Source organism: Lolium perenne, chromosome 3 (genome assembly GCF_019359855.2).
Source record: "Lolium perenne isolate Kyuss_39 chromosome 3, Kyuss_2.0, whole genome shotgun sequence".
Classification (NCBI taxonomy): domain Eukaryota; kingdom Viridiplantae; phylum Streptophyta; class Magnoliopsida; order Poales; family Poaceae; genus Lolium; species Lolium perenne.
Window position 1 is genome coordinate 76,135,657 of NC_067246.2, and position 24,307 is coordinate 76,159,963.

At 45.6% G+C, this 24,307-nt stretch overlaps 1 protein-coding gene and 1 long non-coding RNA gene across 2 annotated transcripts; both read left to right on the forward strand.

The window, feature by feature from the left end:
• The first annotated feature begins 134 nt into the window (after window positions 1-134).
• On the forward strand, window positions 135-8,251 carry LOC127341467 (uncharacterized). Its single transcript, XR_007875554.2, has 5 exons — window positions 135-265; window positions 345-395; window positions 714-901; window positions 7,191-7,353; window positions 7,490-8,251. It is a non-coding gene; the product is annotated as an uncharacterized lncRNA (long non-coding RNA).
• Window positions 8,252-9,530: 1,279 nt separating this feature from the next.
• Window positions 9,531-11,185, forward strand: LOC127341466 (uncharacterized). The gene has a single exon (XM_051367321.1). The coding sequence runs from the start codon at window positions 9,569-9,571 to the stop codon at window positions 10,979-10,981; it is 1,413 nt and encodes a 470-aa protein (XP_051223281.1). The 5' UTR covers window positions 9,531-9,568; the 3' UTR covers window positions 10,982-11,185.
• The last annotated feature ends 13,122 nt before the right edge of the window (window positions 11,186-24,307 follow it).

Below are 24,307 nucleotides of genomic sequence, written 5' to 3' on the forward strand. Positions count from 1 at the left end.
TGCTCTTGTTGGTCGACAGCACCACTTGCAGCTTGTGGTGACTCACTCTGGTGTGTGTGTTGTTACACATGCACACAGCCTTGTGTGATGCCTGGTTGTATGTGTGTGCAAGTCCAGCTTGGGACTTGTGCTCTGGAAGTTTGGTGGTGTCGCGATCCTCCGGTAATGGATGGTTGACGCCCCTCCCAGTGATTCTTAGAACAGAAATTTGGTGCAGATTGAAAGCTCTCAACCCGAACAGCAAACTTGCTGGTTTCTTCCATGGGTAAATTGATTATTTCATCTTTTCCAGGTTCCAGTGTGTGTGACAGTCAGCACTTTTTAAGTTCGTATTTTGGTTGCAGGAAGTTGTACTATGAGCCATCTAACATGGCGTGAACGCATTATTCTAAAGGGTAGGTGATTTTATTGTTTTGCAGTTCTAGCAAGTTAGGTGATTTTATATAGAATTCAGATTTCTAGCTCTATTTCGGTATTGAAATTCCACTTGAGATGTTAGTCACGGTTTGAAGCACCCTTTTTTGCAATTGGAGGGTTGCAGCAATGTTCAGTGACACTAAAACATGAAAAGAAACCTACTACAGAAGCATGGGTAACTTTGAATGTCAGTGCCAAAAGAGAAGGCATTGTGCTGTGTCTAGAAATCTAAAGTATGCCGGTATTGTTCTGTTGTGAAAGATGCTGATTGTGTCATTTAAATGTCTAAAATTCAGGTTTATATAATGAGTCATTATTGTCTGGGCTGCTACAAAGAGTCAGTACTCATGTAAGTGGGTCATGGTTTCATACAGCCATGTTCTAAGGAAGTAAGATGTGGATAACAAAAGAAAACAAGCCTCGGATCCAATACATGCGATTGAAGCCCCAAATATGGCATCCTACAGCAAGAATGATAAAGAAGGTATGTGCTTGCTTGAATTCCTCAATCGCTAGCTTGGTGAATTACTTGTTGCGGCTGGAGGTTGACTACTACTACTACTACTACCTGAAAACTGTTTGCCTTGTACCATATTGCTGAACATGAAAAGTTACCCTGAATTCAGCTTCGATTCATGGATCTGTTCAAACATTTCAAACATAAAATGGAAATACTGCCAAATGGACAATAATAACGTGAATATGTAGTTGTTTAAAAACCATCGTGTAATACATTCAGCTCTGAATAGCAAAGCGAAGAAGGCATATTGAAAACATAGTTGAGCCATCCCATGCTTTATTTTATTACAGAGTGGCGTAATTGTAGCCATGGATGTGGCAAGCTTAAAAAAATAGTGACTTTGCAAGTAGGTGATAAATAAGATAAGACACAATACCAAGTTCTGAGAGATTCCGCATAAACATAGAAATGACAAATAACAATCACACATGCTTTATGTTTATCATCAGCGGCACCAAAACTGTTAAGCACCGTGCTCTGAATGTAAAATTGGACAAGAACTTCCTGAAAATGACCTTTATTGTTGATAAAATGCAAAAAGAAACACTGTATAGTCACTGAATAGCAAAGCATCCCATGCTTTATTACAGAGTGGGGGTATTAGGATGTGTTCGGTTTTAGGATGAAGTGGAATGGAATGGAACCATTCCATTCCATTCCATTCCACTCCATTCCATTCCACTTCATACTTGTGTTCGGTTGCACTGGAATGGCAAGGAACCTAATTAGTCTAAATACTCTATTAATTAGACCCTAATTTAATCTAAAATTTTAATTAACCTAAATTATGCCTAATACTGCCTAATAGATGGGAGAGCAGGGCCTCCATCCGCGTCGCCTGCCTGGCTGGCCCCGCCGCCGCGCTCCCTGGCCGCCGCGGCGGCTGGCCCCGCCGCGCGCTCCCGGCCGCCGCCGTCTTTGGCTGGCCGCCGCCTCCACGGCTGGCCCCGCCGCCGCGCTCGGCTGGCCGCCGCGCGTGGCTGGCCCCGCCGCCGCGCTCCCCGGCCGCGCGCTCCCCGCCGCCGCGCTCACGGCTGGCCGCCGCGCTGGCTGGCCCCGCCGCGCGCTCCACGGCCGCCGCGCTCCCTCGGCCGCGCCGCCGCTCCCCGCCGCCGCCGCGCACAGCGCCGCGCCGGGCTAGGCTGGCCGCCGCTCGTTCCGCGCTGGAGAGAAAACGATTAGCAGCTGATTGAGCTCGTTCCGCGCGGTCCGGCCGATTCGGCCGGACGGATTGGGACGGCATATTCCGGGAATATGCTCTTTCGGGGAACGAGTTGGTTCCATCCCATTCCTCAGAATTCTGGAACCGAACGCCAGGATGGGAGCTAGGCACGGGACGGTTCCATCCCGTTCCTTGCCATTCTGGAACCGAACACATCCTTATAGATACAGATCTGGTGACTTGTACAAATCACTGACTCGTTTATATCCAGCATCGAGGTCCGTCCTCTTTCATGCTTATATATAGTTTGGTCTGAACAAAAGCTGTAAATGAACAAGAAACATGGTTAGCAGCAGATATAGTTATGTAGATACAACAACATAGATGCAAATAAACCTAACGCACCTTCTTCACTCCTCTAAAACATCTCGATAGACAATGTTTTTGGTGCTTTTCCCAGATTTATCAACTTAATTGTTGGGCTTGGCCAAAATCCGTGTCGTCTTTCTTGACACTCCCCTTGACAGTGCAACATATAGTTGGCCATGTGAGAATACAGGTTCGGGAAGGTAAATACCGACGTGTGGTATGGTCTGACCCTGTGCCTTGTTAATTGTCATCGCAAAACTTAGACGGATGGGAAACTGTTTTCTCTTGAGTTTGAAGGGAAGTGAGATGTCCTCCGAAGGCGACATAGGGATCCTAGGTATGAACACCCTCTTTCCAGCATGCTGACCACCAACTATCTCCGCGTCGATTGCATTATCCTGGAAGGCTCTGATCATAAGTCGTGTTCCATTGCATAGGCCATTATGAGGGTCAAGGTTCCGGAGTAGAATGACAGGGCAGTTGACCTTTAATCTCAAAACATGCGGTGGCAATCCATTTGGTGTGACCGAGTTCAAAAAATCAATTGTGTAATTATTCTGCAAGTCATCTTCGATAGAGTCGAAGCTATGGTATAACTTTTCTTCGCCTGGAAACCTGGAGATCATCTTGTCATTTAGATCATCCACATGCTCGTTCTTGGTCGAAAGAATTGCACGTGCACTCATGTACTCTCTTGATCTAGCATTGGCATGCAGCGCAGGGAAGACATCTTCGATGAGCCTGTTAATAGCTTTTTTATTCTCGGTATAGCCAATCACAATTTCATCAGGGAGACGCACATAGTCGTTGCCAATAGTCTCTTCTGTTCCATTGCCGATCCTTAGGAGGTATTCGGAAAACCAAGGATCATCCTGTGCCCGCATATTGCGCGTGAGGCGTATCTTTCGGGTCTTCTCCCACAGATAGGATCTGAGAAGTGTAGAGTCCGTTATCTGTGCTCTTGTCCCACGTGTCACAACGGGAAGGACCTGCCTGAAATCCCCACCAAAGACAACAACCTTTCCCCCAAACGGCAAGGGACATTCCATTATATCCTGTAATGATCTATCAAGCGTCTCGACGGCTTGACGTTTTGTCATAGCAACTTCATCCCAGATTATCAAGGATGCCTGTTTAAGCAACTCTGCCGTGCCACTCTGCTTTGTGAAACTACACATGCTATTGTCAGTAAGTTTGATTGGAATTTTGAACCTGGAATGCGCAGTCCGGCCTCCAGGCATTATCGATGCAGCTATACCGGATGTAGCAGTTGCAATTGCTATTAGTCCCATGGAACGCACCTTTGCAAGCAATGCCTTGTACAAGTACGTCTTCCCAGTGCCTCCTGGACCATCAACAAAGAATATCTGGCTTTTTTGGTTGACCACATGATCCATTATGTCATTGAAACCAGCGAGCTGCTCACTATTCAAACTGCTAAATAAATCCAAATGTTCTTTGTCCGCGGTGACTTGCCTCTCCTCTATAACCTCTCTATACTCAGTGTCATAGGAACCATTGATCTCAACCAGATCCGGAAGTCCATAGGTTGTAATATCCTTTCCCATGGATTGCAACATATCCCTGATATCTCTAAGGACCATCTGCTCAAGTTCTACCTCATTGGATTGATCACGACGGTAATCCTCTGACATTGAAGCTAGATGTTTGTCCCACATCTTTCGGATTTCTGTTGCCTCACAAAATATCAGTATAGTCGCAAACAACCGTCTTAGGGCACAAGGCATCTGAAATGTGGCGGCTTCTGTCATGCAATCATCAAGGGTCCTGTCGTGGTCAATGAGGCCTAAGTGCTCACATGCCTCCCTGAAGGAACCACATAACTTGCCATTTACTGTTTTTAAATCATCAAATGATGTTGCACCTCGGACATGACTTAGGAGCACACGCAAATAGTATCTCTCTCCTTCAGCAGGGTGTGCATACACAAGTCTACCAATTTGCGATCTCCTATTTTTTCTGTTCTGCCACTTTTTATTTCCGGCAATCCATCTATAATGTTCTGGAAACTCTCTGTACAACCATTTCCGTGCCCCCGGAAACTTTCGGTTCATTTCAAAATACTCGGTTAGCATGGATTTGGAAGAGTTTGGTCGAGCGACAACATCTTCTAGATTTTCATAAGCTTTAAATGCAACTGTATGCATGTTTTCCAAATGAAGTTGGAGCTGCAGCACAGATGGACTGACACCAAACATTTTAAAACCGAAAATCCTGTAAATAGCCTCTGGAGGAGATACATAGCGTGCATCCCTGTATTGTCGAATTTCATTGATGATTCCACCATCATTGATGATATCCTGCTCGAATGCAAAGGAAGCCCGATCATGCCCTTTGTAGATGTATTTGAACAAGTATTTGACTGCCTTGATGCTCGAGCATGCTTCAACATTAATGTGGCAGTTGTATCGCATAAGTAGGCTGGGGTTGTAAGGAACCACCCATCTATTATCCAAATCTGCACCTCTGATCCTGACTACACGCCCATCGTCCCTCCTTTTATAGATGGGATATGAGTCTTTCCCTTGTTGTGTGGCATTGCAAAAATCTCTCGGATAATGGAACCTGCATTGTCCGTCAATCATGCAAGGACAACTTTTCTTCAGCTCACCACAAGGACCGTGCAACATGTGCTTGACGACCAGATCATGTAGAACAGGGTGTTTCTCTTTGTCAGGTATCTCTGCAGATATCACCCGATCATAGTCATCTGGGGTCGCTAACTTGTTTTTTGCTTTCATGATTAGAAGTATATGCTCATGCGGTAGACCTCGTTTCCGAAACTCTGTCACATGGACATAAGCTGCGACTTCTCCAAAATGCTTACCCTTAGTTAGTAAGTCCATCATATCTCGCTGTTTAGCTTTGTATACTCTTGCCACCAAGTCCGGACGGTCTTGTGGCAGCTGTCCAGGCTCCAATTTCTCAGTTATCTCCTGCCAATAGGGATTGCAAGTCATTGTGATAAAATAGTCGGGTTTACCCCACCGCTGAACTATTGCCATTGCATCCAGGAACCTGCGTTGCATGTCGCGGTCACCACCAGGAAATGTACGTGGTAGAACAATTCTTTTGCCATGTTGCGATGCACCCAAGCACTCTAGTAGGCAATATATGATGGTGAACGTCAATGTAAAAAAATATTGATAAATTTAGGGAATATATGTACCATTTAAAATTGTTTGTTGAACATCAGGCTCAAATAGTCCATAAGCATCATCTGTCTGGTCGTTGCCCACTATTAAAATCATAAGATCAATGAGTCTGACGTAGCAACTGGTTGGAAGGTAAGAACATAGCGGCATGACATGCAAATAAATACCAGTATTAATACATGCAGGTGCTTGTACATGATTTGTAGACCCGAGCACTTGACATGAAGAAGTAATGTTGATAGGCGTGCTAGATGGATCATAATTGGTCCCACATCCACCTAGTTGAAGAATATTCGAGCCAACAAAAGCCTCGAAGTCTGAATGAGCAAAAGGACCACCAAATTATGTCACCAAACAAACATATATATAAAACTCAAGTTAACATATTACCTTGTATATTATCTACTATGATGCTGGAACCTGTTTGCGTGTTATGACCAGATGAAATAACAGCAACTCTCATTCGTCCTGAAAATTGTTGTCTCTGGTAAGCATCATTCCTGCGCAACCAATTTGACTCATCGTCGTTGTAAACATTCTCCTTGTCTTCGAGGATGTCTCCATGTAAATGCAATGAATTTGTTACATCACCATCTGCAAGAGGCATGTTTTGCAGTTGGGTGACCGCTGATTGTCCGGTAGCTGGTGTATGTGAGAATGTGTTATTGCAATCGAGGAAGTCATTTATATTATGGTTATGGGTCTCATTAGGGTCTGCACATATGCACAAAAAAATTAGCATGGAAATAGTAATGTGATACTTAATGCGGAAGTTGATCATCTATTACCAAGGGATACATCAGTAGGTGTATGTGTTCCACTGTTGTCGGCAGCAATAGTTTTTTTCTGTTGGTAGGCTTCACGCCTTTTCTTGTTAATCTCTTCTCTATTTTGTGAGTACCGCTCTCTAGCCCTTTGTCTCTTTCTTTCCTTTGGGTCTGCATATATTGACACAGATGGCACGGTTATGATGTAAACAATATCCACACGAATTTGATAGGCATTATTTTGTTGAGCCATTAGCTGGTAGCTGGTCCTCATTACCTTGGGACATTGCCAAGGGTGCATGAGGTACAATAGTTCTGTCATTCTGCAGGGCGGCAGAAGCCTTTTTATTTTCACGGGACCGCCTCTGTCTACTTAGGATGTCATCTCTATTTAGTGCATACCGTTCTCTGTCCCTCTGCCTCTTTATTTCTTTAGGGTCTGCATAGATACATGACATAGCTGAGAATTTAAGCACCGTTAGGGATCATGAGCTATTGTTTGTTGATATTATATTTACCAAAGGAGTGGTTGTTGCTTATATCCTGGAACGGGGTCCGTGGCCCGTTGGGAGAGTTAGAAGCCATATGAATAACTTTATTCCTGCAGGGGCTCATGAAGGCAAAGATTGAGATATGTTAACTGCTAGGGCACTGTATTGCCATATGAAAAGTATTTTTATGATTCTGCTGTTATTTGTTAGTAATAACTTCTAGTGGCAACTTGATGCCATCTTTTCGTATCCTGTTATTTGTTTTTACACTATTACTTGATGTTATAGGTGCCGGAGGGACATGTCCTGGCAGGTGGCAAGATAGTTGCTCGTTCTGTCACTAAATTGCAGCATATTTTTCTTATTGAAGGAAAAAAGAGAAGTTTGGATCATTGCAGGAGGCTCAGTACTCTCACTTATTTTGACGTCCACCAGAAAACTTGCCAAACAGGTATAAGAATAACCCATGACAGTGTGATTTACATTTGGCTGGAATTTTAATGCATTATGATGTAGCTACAAAGCACCAACAATAGGCCCAACTTGAATTCATAAGAACTCATTATGTTTATGCATCTACATTTCAGAATCATGTATGTTGACACGTACTTCACGGAAAGAGATGTCTAGGATATGAAGGTCGAGGTCATCATACATTTCTGATTGATTGAAGAACCAGAATATCATACCTCGTATGAAGGTCGAGGTCGGCTGCTGCAGGTCGCGGTCTTCAGGGCGATTGTCACTTCGACTTGCGTACAGGCTAGGTGGCGCGTGGGTCAGTTACGGCGCATGGCAGTCCTGGCAGCGCATGGTTTAGGACGGCGTATGACAGGCTGGGCGGCAGGCAGGCAGGAAAGATCGTATCGGCCTGGAGGCGGCGGGCGGCCTGGAGGCGGCGGTCGAGAATGGCGCCGACGGGCAATCAGTCACCGGCGCTTTGGAGTAGGTGATCGTGAGATCAATCGTAGTATTGCTTTGGAGTAGGTGATCGTGAGAGTAATTCAGATTCTTGCTTTTTTTTTCTGGAGCGATTTAGAGTAGGCGATCCTGAGAGCAATAATACTCCACCGTTAATTCAGCTAGTTGCTTTTTTTCCTAGAGCGATCAGTCAATCCACCGGTAATTTAGGTTCTTTTTTTTTCTGCTGGTGGGCGTGGATGTTTGGCGGAAGGAAGTTTTCGTCTGCTGGGGTGCGCTCCGCCGCGGTAATCGCTGGATGCACAATTAGTTTTAATTGGCTACATCTGTGACGTTAGTTGTACAAAGTCCAAACGATCCGACGGTTATGGTTAATTCATGCACGATTAGCTGGGTGTACGTAAGAAAGATCAAGTTTGCTTGTTTAATAGTAGGGTTAATTGGATTCATGCCATTGCAACTTTCACAGTTTGGAGAAATGCCATTACAAAAGTTAGACTTGGAGATATGCCACTCCAACTTTACCATACTTCTATCTATGCCATTTCCTGCACTTAAGAGAATAACTTTTCAAAATATACATGTATTTGGGTGTGTACTACAATATTTACCATACTACCCACATGTCCAACTTTCGGCAGCACTTTGGTCTTTCGGTAGTGCTGGCACGAGCGTCGGCGACTCGCTGTTGGGTGGTTTGCAGAGGATCGCAGCGATCCTAGGACCAAGCGGCGGCCATGCGTACTTGTGGCCGGCCGCCGGCTCCGTCAGAGGAGCAGGAGGCAAGCAGGTTGATGCTGGGGGCGTGGCCGGCGTCCCCCGCGAGGAAGCAATAGCAAGCCATCCTGCTGCGTTCTTAAAGCAGGGCGACGATAGCATGGGACCTGTCCGCCGACGGTGGGGGACCAAATCGATGAGAGGAAATCGGAGGCGCGCGGGACGGTGCATCGGCGGCGGAAACCGGGTCTGCAGCCTGAGATACTCAGGCTTGGCGGGGGATCCGGGCCGGACGCGCACGGCGGCGCGGAAGGAGTCCCGCGCGCGCTTCCTGGCAAAAGAGGCGGCTGGAACTCGCAACGGAGGCGGGCATCAGGCCGACGGGCTGGAGAGCAGCGGGGCACCCGGCCGGCACCCTAGTGAGAGGCGCGTGACTCAGGGGAGCTGGAGGGAGGTGGGGTTGGCCGGCGGCGAGGCAGGCCGGCGCGCTGGGTTCATGCGGCGAGACCGAGACCTCGCACATCGTTTTCTAGATGCGATTCAAGCTACCGAGTCAACGAGGCATTGGTCGTCACTTTTTTTTCTTCATTCTTTTATACGCGTCCGTACATGAGTATAATGTACTATGAAAGTATAACTGCCCGTATATGGTTTTGTATAATAACTAAAATGGCATAGATAGAGGTATGAAGAAGTAAGAGTGGCATATTCCCAAATCTGGTTTTTATAATGGCATTTTTCCAACCTGTGAAAGTTGCAATGGCATGAATCCAATTAACCCTTAATAGTAGTGGAGATGTGAAGGATACAGGTGTATGTCAGACAAGAAAAACGGGCCTCCATGGGCTGTTGTTGTCCGCACAAAACCACAGCCCATATACAGAAACAGGCCATTAAATGAACAGATCTGCATCTACGGAACGCACGTCGTGGCGACAGCAGAATCAGATCCCAACGATTTCCCCCCACCCCAAAGCCCCCATCCCCCAAAGCCCCCAAAGTCACCTGGAGCTCCCAAGCAACTTGCAATGGCAGCTCCGGCCTCCGGCGAGATGCCGCTCCCCACCGCCGCCCTCCTCGCCCGCTCCCACTCCCCCTCCGCCCCCGCCCCCGCGCCCCAGCCCGCCGCCGCCTCCTCCCGCCTCCTCCTCTTCCTCACAGCCGCACTCGCCGTCTCCACATCCTACCTCCTCCTCCTCCGCCCGCCCTACTCCGCCGCGTCCCCCCATCCCCCCCTCTCCGCCGCGCGGCCGCTCTCCAAGCTCCCGAAGCCGGTGGTCCTCCTGGTATCCACCGACGGCTTCCGCTTCGGGTACCAGCACAAGGCCGCCAACCCGCACCTCCGCCGCCTCATCGCCAACGGCACCTCCGCCGCCGAGGGCCTCATCCCCGTCTTCCCCACGCTCACCTTCCCCAACCACTACTCCATCGTCACCGGCCTCTACCCCTCCTCGCACGGCATCATCAACAACTTCTTCCCCGACCCCGTCTCCGGGGACGAGTTCAACATGGGCTCCCACGAGCCCCACTGGTGGCTCGGGGAGCCGCTCTGGGCCACCGCCGCCGACCAGGGCGTCCTCGCCTCCACCTTCTTCTGGCCCGGCTCCGAGGTCCACAAGGGCGCCTGGGACTGCCCCGACAAGTACTGCCGCCGCTACAACGAATCTGTGCCGTTCGAGGACAGGGTTGACGCCGTCCTTGCTTACTTCGATCTCCCCGCCGACGAAATGCCGCAGTTCCTCACGCTCTACTTCGAGGATCCAGATCACCAGGGGCACCAGGTTGGTCCTGACGACCCAGTCCTCACTGATGCGGTGGAGCACATGGATGAGATGATGGGGAGACTCATCGCTGGTTTGGAAGCTAGGGGTGTGTTTGAGGATGTCAACATTATATGGGTCGGGGATCATGGGATGGTTGGGACCTGTGACCAGAAGCTGGTGATTCTCGAGGATTTAGCTCCGTGGGTTCAGGTGGAGAGTGACTGGGTTCTATCGACGACGCCGTTGCTGGCAATCAAGCCACCGGAAGGCGTGTCGCCGGCTGAGGTCGTGGCCAAGATGAATGAAGGGCTAGCGTCAGGGAAGGTGGAGAATGGGGAATATCTCAAGGTTTACTTGAAGGAGGATTTGCCTTCTCGCCTGCATTACTCGGAGAGTTATAGGATACCGCCAATCATTGGACTGGTAGATGAAGGTTATAAGTTGGAGAAGAAGCGATCAAACGCAAAGGAGTGTGGAGGGGCGCACGGGTATGACAATGCCTTCTTCTCAATGAGGACCATGTTTGTCGCGCACGGACCTCGTTTTGAGCGGGGTAAAACGGTCCCTTCCTTTGAGAATGTCGAGATTTACAATGTTATTGCCTCCATTCTCAGTTTGAGCCCAGCTTCAAACAACGGCTCAGCCTCTTTCCCTGCAACGGTTCTGTTGCCGAGTTAGTGATCGTGGATGCATGTGAGGGCTGTTGTTTGGAGGAGGGAAGCCACGTCTATGGTAGTATCCTTTTGTTGTATTTGTATCTGTAGTTCTGTACACCTCTTAATAAAGACTTCTGCCATGTGCAGCAATTTACCATGCCGGATATCTTTTTCCGCAAGGATGTCAGTTGGTAATGTGAATCACGCCAAGCATTTTGATCGTTTATTATGCCAAATGTATCATGCTAGTTCCTTTTTAAGGTCCATGTTTTCTGCTTGAGTTCATGATGATGATATCCATTCTAGTGGTTGGTGGGGTGTGTGTGTAACATTTGTGGTCTTTTGAACCCAAATGTTCTTTTTGCAGAAGAAGAGTATTTGTTCTTTGTATAACTATTTATAGACCCATGTAACTCATAAAGGTTTTAGAAGAAATTACATTGCAGAAACTTAGGTTATACAGTACCCCTGAGAGTATAAACTTGGATCAGCTGCTCGTTCATCATATTGAAAAGAAATGTACTGCTCCTAGTTTCATGTAACTATATTTTGGAAGGAAAACATATATCTCGTATCTGCGCATGCACCTCGAGTTTGTTTTCTTGTAATCTGTTTGCGCTGACATACAAAATTCAACAGCAAATCATATAATTGGCACTTTGCATAATATTTAACTGAGCAGTGGATAACATTTATCTCCTTGGGTCTCTAAGACTGTTTGTGCCTCCTTATTTCTCCTGCTTATCATGTGTATGAATGTACTGTTCCATGACAAGAAGAAAAATACTGTCGTTCCAAGTTCTTGAAATAGGTTTTGCAAGTTTATAAAACTGTGTAAGAAACTAGAACATATAGTTAGATTTTACTAGCTGTCTTAAATGCATTGTGATACCATGATTGCTTCACTTTGGCTCCTGCTTTCTATTAATAGCTGAGAAACCGAAGAAATATCATTGATAATTTCTTCTTGTTTTGGAAAGCATTTTTTTACGTACCTACTGTTTTTGTGTGGACATGTGCGAGTGTGAGTGCATAATGTAAGCTCTGTTTCTGTTGTTTACTACCTACTGTGAATATTTAAGCAATATTGTTCTTTCATTTGTGCCACCTTTAGTGGTTAATTACAGGTGGAAACCACCCTCTTCGTGAAAACTCCATGGAAACAACGTAGTAAGTTGAAAAAAATCTCAAATAGGTTTTGGTGACATTTTATATATCTGTGAAATCTGAACATCAAATCAACTGTATTCCATACATATGGAGAGGACAACAATGAATAGTGATTCTCACTGTTGATTACTCTTGTACTCGTTTCTTCTTAATGGCATGCTGTCCAGATTTGTGAATTTGATCTTGAAAATTTTCAGGTTTATAGACTATGTCATCCACTACTTATGGTATGTTTTAGAACCTTTTTAGGACTTCTACACGTTGTTTCTGCTGAGTTTTCACGGAGAGGATATTTGCCCACCTGTGTTTTACCTGTGGGTGGCTAAAGTTCTGTTGTCTTATCGATGTATTTCATGCGAAGATAGAAGCTCTTCAAGATTGAAAGACTCTCATGCTTTCTTGAATATGCTCGTTATTTGTCATGGATTACTATGATGTCCATATCCTGAAGCATTTTATGTCCAGCTTATACTTAATGTTATAATTAAGATTTCCATATGATTGAGCCACACAATGTTTTATTTTAAACTTATAATTAATGATCGGTACAATATAATTTTCTTAGACAGTCCGTTTTGCCTGCTGTTCAGAGGTGCAAACTTTACAGTGCTTACTTGAAATGCCATGGATAAGCTTGGATTTTTTCCGCTCTAGACTGGTACTACCTCTGTCCATAAATAGATGCCAAAAGTTTGTCTAAATTTGGATGTATCTAGACACGATTTAATGTATAGATACATCCGAATTTAAATAAATCTTTGGCATCTATTTATGGACGGAGGGAGTTTTTTTTAGAGTGATAGTCAGAGTAGTTCCAGGACTTCAGGACTTCACTGGAACACACGAAATTCGATGACTTCTTGAGCTGTGACACAATGTGTACTATTTCTTGTGTTATTTTTCTAAGTTTATTTTTGAAATTTACACTTAAGCTGTCAAAACTAAGTTGCAAAGGGTGACTTGGTTCATTTATTAGTCAGCCTTCATGTGGGGTGTGCATGATTGTAACTGCTGTTTTATCTTGACAAGCAGGCATTCCAAGCACATCAAACATTAGTAACACTACCAATTCAGGCATTCTGTGGACAGCTGCTACTTGAGCATTAGGTTCCACTTTCTTACCTTTTTGTAATCAGACTTTTCTCTTGGTCTATCTCATTTGCCCCCCAAGACATCATATTGTTGTTCTTTCTTCTCTTGCTTAGATTTCTTGTTGTTAAGAGGAGAGGTTTTGTGGGGAATATTGCACGGTAGTTTGCAAATGATCTCAGTATTTGCTTAAATACATTTTGTAGTTTAGTCAAGAAAGAATGCACTTCCAGTTGCCTAGTTGAGAATTAGGTTTTGTGGGAAAATATTGCCACATAAAAGGCCTCTGCTAATCCTACAATTTTCTTAACTATGGATTTTGTTAGTTCATTGCTTATGAAACTTTTGGACCTGTTTGCAAGATATTCTTATGAACTGATATGTTTTTTTAGTCAAAAGTTAGCGGTCACAGTTCATCTGCAGGGCGGTGATGGTGGTTCTTGTTGTGGACTAATGGACCCTTCTCAACTGCATGTACTGGGTTCTGTATAAGTGTATATACATATGCTACCAGTCAGGGCCCTAGCAGGTATAAAGTATAGCTTCATAGAAAGTAGACATCCATATTTTAGCAGATATCTTCTCTTGTACAATTGTTCAATTGAATATTCTTGAAGTAGTTTAGCATGCTGTTAACAAAAGAAACTACCAGTAAAAAAGTTCGGCAGATACATCAATAGCATATACTAAGTGATTATACTAGTTTTGGTACTTTTCTATACAGTATTGAAATTGGGTTGACGGGGTTCTGATACTCTTCATCTCTGCGGGATGGACGAGAGAAATTGCAAAGGCCCTACAAAACACTGACACTGAGCTAGGGTTTATAATGTCATCACCATAGCGTCCAAACTGATCTTGGTGACATGGTATGGATTTATCCTCCACATATACATCCATCAACTGCACAACAGCACAAGATCAGCCAGTGGTTCAAATTGTAGTGCTAATCTGTCCCTTGCCTACCCCTTTTTGAAAAGTCATATGCTTGTGAACAGTTGCTGTCTGTCTAAAGGAACGCTTGTTTATCTAGGTTTTAACTGTATCTTATTGTTTTGCCTGTTCATAATAGTGCTGATAATAAGTGAGTCTGTGTTTTGAAAAAAAAAAATCTCTCCAGTCCAGTGATAAATGCAACCCGGCATGAGCAGCCCAGTGGACCTTTGAACATAGTAGGACGCTGTCCTGCATGCAAGAGGTGCCACAATCTGGTCTCCTAAACTATGCTATGAACAGATGGAGATAAATGACAAACACTAGCAAATGTGAGATTATTATATGATGCACCTTGCACGGACCCGGTTACACGGTAACAGTGCAACAGTAGGGGCCGTAAATAAAGAGGGTCCAATTGGGACCAAGTTGTTAGTTTAATAGGCTCTTTTTTTGGCTCTGGAATGCAGGCCATGCACATAGTTGTTGTCGGTAATTTCTTTAATCCATATCTTGTGCATACTTATGCTTTATTTCACCTTGGAAATGATTCACTGTATGGACCAGATCTGTCAAATAGAACTGTAGGCCTTTTCTCTACTACTATCACTGTTGAGTCGTTTGCAGAAGTCTATACTAAGTAGGACTGTCCCATTTTTCTATTATTATTCAAAACCTGTATGGCTCTATTCATATTGCCTTGGATGATTTGCTAGGACAAACAACAGCTCCATGTCTTAATTTTATCCCAAATCAATGCCTCCTTTTTGCTACTTCTGCAAAAGAAAGGTACTACCTCTGTCCATAAAAGGATGTCTCAACTTTGTCAAAATATGCATGTATCTAGACGTGTTTTAGTGTGTAGATACCTGCAAATTTAGATAAAGTTGAGACATCCTTTTGTGGACGGAGGGAGTAGTACTTGTGCACTACAAGAAATATCCTGATCTATGTGGTTAAATGGTTCCTCTTTTTATTTCACCATTGCCACTTCTCTTTGGGGAGCTTCCTATATCATGTGGGTGCTATTCACAGCACAGAGAAGATGCTGTGATAATATGTGGCGATCTGTCAGGAGAAACAGGCGTACTGCCATCAGCTGCAGGAACTACCAGCAGATCAATCTATAGGCAAATAATTCCCATGGCCAAAGGGCGCAAAGCCCCTCCTGTTGCTCTGTTCATCCCTTGGTGAGTAATTTGCTTCTAGTATTGAATAACAGAGCCACTTTAACTGTCATTCCCTTTTACCTAGCATAACTTTTCTTTTGAGGGGGGACATTCGACATAACTTTCACACCCGGCAAGCACATAATTGCACGAAACACTGTCAGATAGTATCTTTATCTTTACCGTTTAAGCGCATCTTCACGGTAACAGGAAAACACCCAAGCTGTCCATGATAATGCAGGTTGCAGAATAATCTGTTGGCACTCATTCCAAGGACCGGAAACGAGCCTGTACTTGGCCTTCTGTTGCCCCATACAGTAGAGAGATCCTTTCCTCCTGGCCTTGATCCGTCAACCTCTGAGCCCATCTTGGCCCTGTTCATGCCCCTTGTATTCACGCTCGTAAAGCTCTAAACTGCAACTCACCAGTGTCCTCGTCAGCTGCATGCAATAAGAGCACACGGCTATCTCTGTGCAAGGTCACTATTGAGATCCCCCATTGGCTTGCTGATGGTTACTGCCTACTACTGCCCAGAAATATTTTTCCAGCGACTGACTGTCCTTGTTGCACTCACCTCCCCGTTGATTCCTTTTGTTCCTGCCCTGTCAATCCCAATGTGATGCCCATCTGCGACGTATACGACGGCCTGTTTTGTTTTTGCATCTGACTTTCCTGTATACTTCCACTAATACTGCCAAGGTCATGTTTCAAAAAAAATGCCACCAGGGGTCGTTGTCAAATCGATATCTGAAATTCCATAATGCCTTGATTCCTTTACAGTTAGCTCGCTAGCTTGTTCTGCTTGTTTGTTATAGATTAGCTAACCTTCAACTTAGCAGAATATTATAACGATTACCAGAGTATTGTGAACCAGGAAACCTGGCAAGCGTTCATGATTGATATCCATCAATCCATAAATGGGCCACATCCACCAATCCACCTCCATCTGGGTGCTGCTATGTGCGTGAACCAAAACTTTAAATTCTCATGATTTTTGCTGTTAATTGGGTGATGCATGTATTGAATTTAAAGACTTGAGCTACCAGGCAGCATTTGTTGTGAAGCTTCCACAGGAAACTGTTCTTATGCGGAACCATGTCACAATTCGCCTCCATATCTGAATTTTCTCCTCATCAGTCAGCATCAGATTCAGGTAAGGAGCCATTGCTTATTTCTAGCTTTCAGTTATTACTTATGAAGATTCGGTCTCGCTTATTCCCCGAGATATGACTCGGAAACGAACAAAGTAAGCAAAATCTGAAAAAAGGGGGTTTGCTATTTTAACATATATCTGAAGCATATTACCCAAGGCAACAAGCCAACAACTGACAAGGTTGAGAGCATATTAGTTTTTTTATTTAAATTCATTTTAGTATCATTTTGTACACCTGTTCTGCTAATGGATTTGTCTAATATCAGTGAAAGCCTAGATAATACACAAGGCTTTGTCTTTTTCTCGCGTTCTCTTGGGCGTTTGCCTTGTTCTTGTACCATGCTCAGTACTACAGGGCCCCAACTATTCACCTAGACTAATGAAGTAATACAGTAGATAGATCAGGTTGAGATTGCTGACCAATGATTTGGGGCTAATGTTTATTCAAAGTTTGACTGGCTGAGCTTATCGCGCGTTGCGCTAAAACAGGACAAGAAGCTCCAAATCCCGTGACCGCAGTAGCTTAGATTTAGTGTGTGGCCGTATTAGCCCATCAAATCACTGATGCAAATGTAACCTACAACAGCAATTCTGGTGGATACACTCATAGTCTAGTAAGATTAGTCAAGTGAACGGAGCGTGGTGTGAATCATTCTGGTAGCATGAGGTTTGGGTTTGGTCGCATCTCATCATTTGCTTTTGACCACACCGTCAGAGGAATTTATGCAAAGCTCGCCTTTTTACAGGTATGTTTTATCTCGGTCCGAATGAAATCCGATCAGAAAGAGTTTGCATCTCCGGCTGCTAAGAGATAATGCAAACCAAGATGCATTTCGATGTGGTATTATTGACTAGGAGCATGCCAAATTGTTTTCATTATCCAGAAAGAAAAGGAAGAAGGATTGCAACTCTGATGACGGCGACACGTTGCACGGGCTAGTGAGTGCCGGACATGCGTTTCCAAGAGGATCCCGCTTGACTTAGTAGTGGCACGTACTGATAGTACCGACTGATGCTGCTCCACATAGTGCGTGCGGTCGTGACGACGTGTCGACGTCCCGGCTGGAATGGGAGAAGAGGAGGGATCCGTTTCGTGCAGCGTAGTCTGGTACCAGCGACGAGGACGTGCAGCTCGTCATTGGTTCGGTCTGCCGTGCGGTGCTCGTACCACTACCACTGTCGTCGTCCAACGTTCTTGCCGTTGCTGTCGATGTTTGTTCTCTTGCAAATGTTGTTGTGTTTTTTCTGAAAAGGACCGGCGATCTATTAATCATTATCAACAACAGCACAAAGAACATCAAAAGTAATAAAAAATATAAATAGATCTTTAGACCATAAAGTGAAAACTGTGTGCACTAGAGCGAGCTGAAGGCGTGCCTGTCCTAGCTCCCCCATCGTTGGAGTTGAACAAAATTTGTCCAAGTAGAGTTTGGTATTTGAGACCGGGGTACAGCTTCACATGTACAATTTTCCTTATCTTGTATGAAAACCGCAAATGCAAAGCAAAAGGTTCAAAATTCTTCAAAAAAAAGCAAGACAGCTAGCTAAGTAGGCATTATTTTTAAACGAAAGGCTTCAGATAAGCCTGCCTTTGAAATAACGAGACCATCATACCACGAGTTATACGTGCGTGCTTGCGCACACGATTGCCCTCTGTATTAGAGTTACAGGGAAGTATGTATCGACATGTGGTACAAGATTGCCCTTAGGGCATCTCCAACGCGGGGTGGGTGGGTCCAGCCGGACAAAAATGCGGCCCAACGCGGGGACGCACCGCAAAAGCGGATGGCCGCGGCGTCCGGAACGACGTAAACCCGGCCCAAATCTAGGCCGGGTTTGCGTGGCCGCGGATGGCACGCGGCGTCCTCGCGTGTCCGCACAGTCCGTGTGGCGGCCCAAATCGGTGCCCCTTACCCTATTAAATGTGGACTGGGGAGAGGGGACTATCCCTATCCAATCCCCACTCTCCACTCCGGTCGCACGCACGAGCTCGAAGCTTCCACGCCGCCATGGCCCCGAAGCGGGAGTTCGAGCCGTCCGCCAACGACCACGAGGCCGGCAGCAGCCGGCCAGTCGCACCGGCGACGTTCGCCATGGGGCCACCGGCGACTCCCAGACGCGACCGGATCTACGTCACCGTAGCGGTGGCGCAGATGTTCTGGGACGCCGGTGTCCCAATGCCGTGGGGGGACGTGCACCTCCCCCACGGCTGGCACCTGAGCCCAGATCGGGTTCCGGTGCCGCCCATCCCGGGCTCCGGCCGCGCCCGCGTCGCGGAGATCCAGAGCGCCGCGCGCCGCGCCGGCGGACCTCCAGAGGACCCCGCTACGGCGACGCAAGTCCCAAGCGGGACTTGTGGTTCACCTCGCGACGGCGCGGCCTCGCGCAGCCGCCGCGCACACCGCAAGGCGGGTTGGCCGCCGCACCGGCGGCCTCTACATCGGCGAGCCCTATCCCCGGCCCGCACGGCCCCAACCCCGGGAGGAGGAGGACGACCCGAAGGCTGCGGGCGGCGCTCGCGGCGTCCCGCGAGCGGCGCGACCTCGACGAGATGGCCAAATGGCCGCACCTCGCCGAGACGCTGCGCGCCTCCGCGTTGGAGGAGGCGGCCGGAAGGCCCGGGGAGGACGCCCGGGCGGAGGCTTGGGCCTTCCTCGAGATGGCGCGTCGGCAGAGGAGGCCACGCGCTGGGCGGCGCTCGGGAGGAGGAGGAGCGCCGGGCGCGCTCCGGCTAGAGGCGGAGCTGCAGGCCGCATCGGAGGAGCAGCTCCGGCAGGAGTCCGCGGAGGGCACGGCTGCGCGGGCCGGCGAGCCCTCCGGACCCGCACTCCGCCTGGGAAAGGGCGCAGTGGTCGCCCTGGCCGGAGTCCCCGACGCCCTCCGGCATTTCGAGCCGGAACAGCGCGTCGCCGCCGGGGTGCGTCGTCCTCATCGACGGCGACGACGACGAGTACTACTGGGAGTAGTACTGCCGGCGGCCACCGTGCTCGCAAACCCTGGCTAGGGTTTGCTTTCTTTTTTAGTTTAAAACCCATATAGGGCTTTCTTTTGTGTAAAAATTGCCCAAAATAGGGCTAAGTTTAATTAACCACTAGTTTAAATTTATTTTTTGTTGTTTTCCTTTTTCATTTTCATTTTTGTTTTTATTATGCGGTGCCTCCGCGCGTTGGGCGCAGCGTGCGACCCAAACGGACACGCGGACGCGGGTCGCTGTCCGGGTGTCCGCTCGGTCACCCAAACGGCCCAAAACGAACGGCCCAGCGCGTCCGTTTGAGTCGCATGGTTGGAGATGCCCTTACCGTTGCAAAAATGAGTTAGCAATGAGTGCCAAAAATACTCCCCACACCAAGACAAGACGAAAGCTGTTGCAATCTGAGTCCATCATGTAGCTGGATTTAATAACTACGGACTGATCAGTATTAGCTGCCCGAAGGCTTATAATTGAGAAAAAAAGCTGTTGCAATCTGAATCTTGCTTTCTCGTTAGATCATGCAGCAACAGATCGAGAAGATGTCAACACGGAGAACCACCACTTGGTGGAATGGTGGGTTTATACCCGTTTATGACGCCACCCTCTTAGCTTAAAACTTTTTTGGAGTACTCTTCAGAATTTAGCACAAACGGATGCACTTCGGTAGACATTCAGTGATTCACGCCTGTAAGTATGTGATGTCAACAAGTTTTAGAAAATTTCACGTGATTGGTTGAATTGCGTGTATTCAAGTCAGAACGCCTACTTTTACATTTTTTTGAAAGAAATCCGGCCGAAAGGAGCTGAATCAAACTGCGCAATGATTCAGCCCAACAGTTGCATCTTTTATTTACAACTGTGGCTCTTCTTTTTATAAGTTATAAGGTGTAGTTTTATTGCATGAGATTCTTCATGGGGTCGGCTAGCTTCGTTTAGCTTTTCTAGCGCAGTTCAAAGATGCAGCCAGTTCCCCGCAAAAATAAACAAGAGCAACCAGTTGGTAAGCCAACTCAAAACGAATCACAAACGCACCAAGCTTCTGCTGTGCTTGATTGCACATCACGCTTTAGCATTTTGGATATTCTTATATCGAGGTATGAGAATCAGCTTAAATTAATAACCTATCGGCATAGATAAAGTTTAGTTTCTTCTCTATCCGTCTTTGTTTACTACGCGTCCATATATATTAAAATGTTCAACTTTAAGTACCAATTTGACTAATCAAATACATTTATCTGTCTTCAAATCATTTGAAATTTCTTTCGAATGTGAATAAGTGTTAGTATAATTTTTATGGCACACAATTTATATTTTATTGGTCAAATTGATAGATGTGCCTCTAGGATGGAGGTAGGTTTTTTTTTTTCATTAATTGGCACATGTAGCTCGTTTGCTCTAGATACTATCGATTCGAGTAGACAGACAAATAATTTAGCATTTGTAGGTGGACGAAAATATTTTACTCTAGATCAAAGTGTTAGAGCACGTGTATAATTAGAGATAGACTAGGATCTTGTTTTGCGCCGTCGATCTTGCACGGCTTTTCGCTAGGAGATTTACGGGTTGAATTTATTTGGCTAAATCCGATCTAATCTATGGAATTTGGGATTTTGAAAATTTATCTAAGATCTAATCTAAAGAACCGATCTGATATTTGATCGTGACCGGGTGCCGCGCCCCCGAGGAGAGATCTCTCCGGGGGCGGCGCGATGCGAAAGTGGTGGGAGGAATTAGGATCGGCGCCGCGAGGCTAACCGCTCTGATACCAGATTGGAAAATATAGAACCCTAATATTTCGTTGTTGTATTGCAATGACCCTCATGGAATATATATAGAGGTACATGACTTGGAGGCTGAGATATCTAACGATTTGGGATACAAGAAGATCCTAGTCTATCTCTAATTATACACGTACTCTAACATCTCTAATTATACACGTACTCTAACACAAAGATCTATCGTAGTATGTTTATTGTCAAGGGACATTTTTTTGTCTTTCTCTTCTCATTAATTAATGAGAAAGTACAATTACCCAGTGTACTATAGTAAAGAATATCAATTGACAAGTTAACATGCTAACTGTTATGGGTGACATCCGTGACCTTTTCCTCTGTTCTTGCGACTCGGCAGTCTAATAAAGTTAGCAATTTAAAGAAATGTGCACCATATGAGTGGAACATATGCTAGAATACAACTTGCGAGACAAACCACTGGACCGTGATGTGAATGCTTACTATTAAATCCTGGCAACGGACAAACGGTCCCTGCATCCTTGCTGCTGTTTGACATGCAAGATGTACCTTGATTCTTCTACCAAGATATCTACCACCTTCCTTTTTATTGTCGATTGTTCCTGATTTTCATGCTTTAGTTAGGCTTATTCTTTTGATAAAAAATATATATTAATATCGCGAAGAAACGAATTACATCTAGATTTTGCAACAACGCAAATACGCAATATGCACACAGCCGAAAAAAGAAGAAGATACTAAAAAAGGTCCAGCTATAGTATTCCAGTCCGTACAGTAGCAGCACAAACACCACCATGATATCACCTGAAATCCAAGTTCTCCAAAAGCGACGCCTCTAAGAAGGAAACATTACATCATTCTGAAAAAAAAGTCTCCGCTCTTAAAACAATGCCGGCAAAAAGGCCATTGCAAGGCACAACCTGTTAAGGCCATACATTGAATTTTTACCCTGAAAGGTAGGAAAATGAGTTCTCCTGTGTTGACGCCTCCACTTGCATGCCGCTACTATGAAGCCCGAAACACTCAGCAAATTCACCATCGATGCAAAGTCTCGAACTTGAGCACTAGTCCTCAAAACTTAGCTCCCGTGCCATTCCACACCTCTAACTTCACCATGGGACCAAAAATACGCGTCCCATGATGATAACAAATAGTAGAGATTTGCGCTGCTCCCTCGTGAAATCAAACGGTTGGGAAAAAACATGGGAACACATGACCAAATCTCGTCTAATCTATCGATCTCTAGGCATGAGTCGTTCAAGGGAGTTCACGGTGGAGCCTTCAGGAACTGGATACTCTGGCCTGATAAGGGAGGATAAGCATCCGGTAGATCTTCGTCGTGACGCGAGAGTAACCTGAAATCACCATCTTTATTCTTTGATACGGACAAACATGCCCTCACGCAGTCACGCCGCCATTCGTCGTCCAGCGACGATGAAAGGTTTAGATTTCAGAACCTCCACCGCATTAGGAAACGATATTCAACACGCTTAATTGCTTTAGTAATATGTTTCAGATCTTATGACAACCCATATACAACGCATAATATCTTAGTTAATTTATCTTCTTCTTTTTTGTTATTTCCCCGTTTCAAAGAGGCCCGAGACGTTCTGAACTTCCGAATTCTGAAATGTCACAAGAAACTAACCCCAAGTAGATACTAGCTAGTAGCTATACTTGGGGGTTCGCTGAAATCTTGTGAGCGGCAGACAGCGATGTGGCTGGATTGCATTTCCAACTCTTCAGACCGAACGTGTGCACAGCCACCGACAAGGATAGGAAAAATCGCACTCAACGCCGTGCACAAATTTGTCGTTAAGCGCGGTATGCCCTAGCCTAGTCTAGATTAGGGGTGATAAATTTCCTCAAGAGATAAAGGCTGGCAAGAGTGGGAACGCTGCTAGCCTACAAACTATAGGAATCGTTTTTTGCTAGCTTAGCTCAGTTCACTCTGTTCTAAACCTTGGTCTCAACTCCCGGTGTAAAAAAGTTCGTTTTTTAAGATCCTTCGCTTGTACCAAATCGAGCAATGCGTTGCCGACTGATAACGGCGTGAAACACACGTTCATTGGAACCCAAGTGGAATGTGTGATTCGTATAGCAGCAAGTTTCCCTCAGTACGAAACCAAGGTTGTCGAACCAGTAGGAGATGAATGCCACGTGAAGGTTGTTGATGAAGGAGTGTAGTGCGGCGCAACACCAGAGATTCCGGCGCCAACGTGGAACCTGCACAACACAACCAAAATACTTTGCCCCAAATTAACAGTGAGGTTGTCAATCTCACCGCCTTGCTGTAAACAAAAGATTAAACGTATGGTGTGGAGAATGATGTTTGCTTGTGAAGAACAACAGAGAACAGAGATTGCAGTTGATTGTATTTCAGATGTAAAAGAATGGACCGGGGTCCACAGTTCACTAGTGGTGTCTCTCCAATAAGAAATAGCATGTTGGGTGAACAAATTACAGTTGGGCAATTGATAAATAGAGAGGGCATAACAATGCACATACATATCATGATGACTAATATGAGATTTAACTTAGGGCATTACGACAAAGTACATAGACCGCTATCCAGCATGCATCTATGCCTAAAAAGTCCACCTTCGGGTTAGCATCTGCACCCTTTCTAGTATTAAGTTGCAAACAACAGACAATTGCATTAAATATGGTGCGTAATGTAATCAACACAAATATTCTTAGACAAAGCATTGATGTTTTATCCCTAGTGGCAACAGCACATGCACAACCTTAGAACTTTTTGTCACTGTCCCAGATTCAATGGAGGCATGAACCCACTATCGAGCATAAATACTCCCTCTTGGAGTCACAAGTATCAACTTGGCCAGAGCCTCTACTAGCAACGGAGAGCATGCAAAAACATAAACAACACATATATGATAGATTGATAATCAACTTGACATAGTATTCCATATTCATCGGATCCCAACAAACACAACATGTAGCATTACAAATAGATGATCTTGATCATGATAGGCAGCTCACAAGATCTAACATGATAGCACAAGAGGAGAAGACAACCATCTAGCTACTGCTATGGACCCATAGTCCAAGGATGAACTACTCACGCATCAGTCCGGAGGCGGGCATGGTG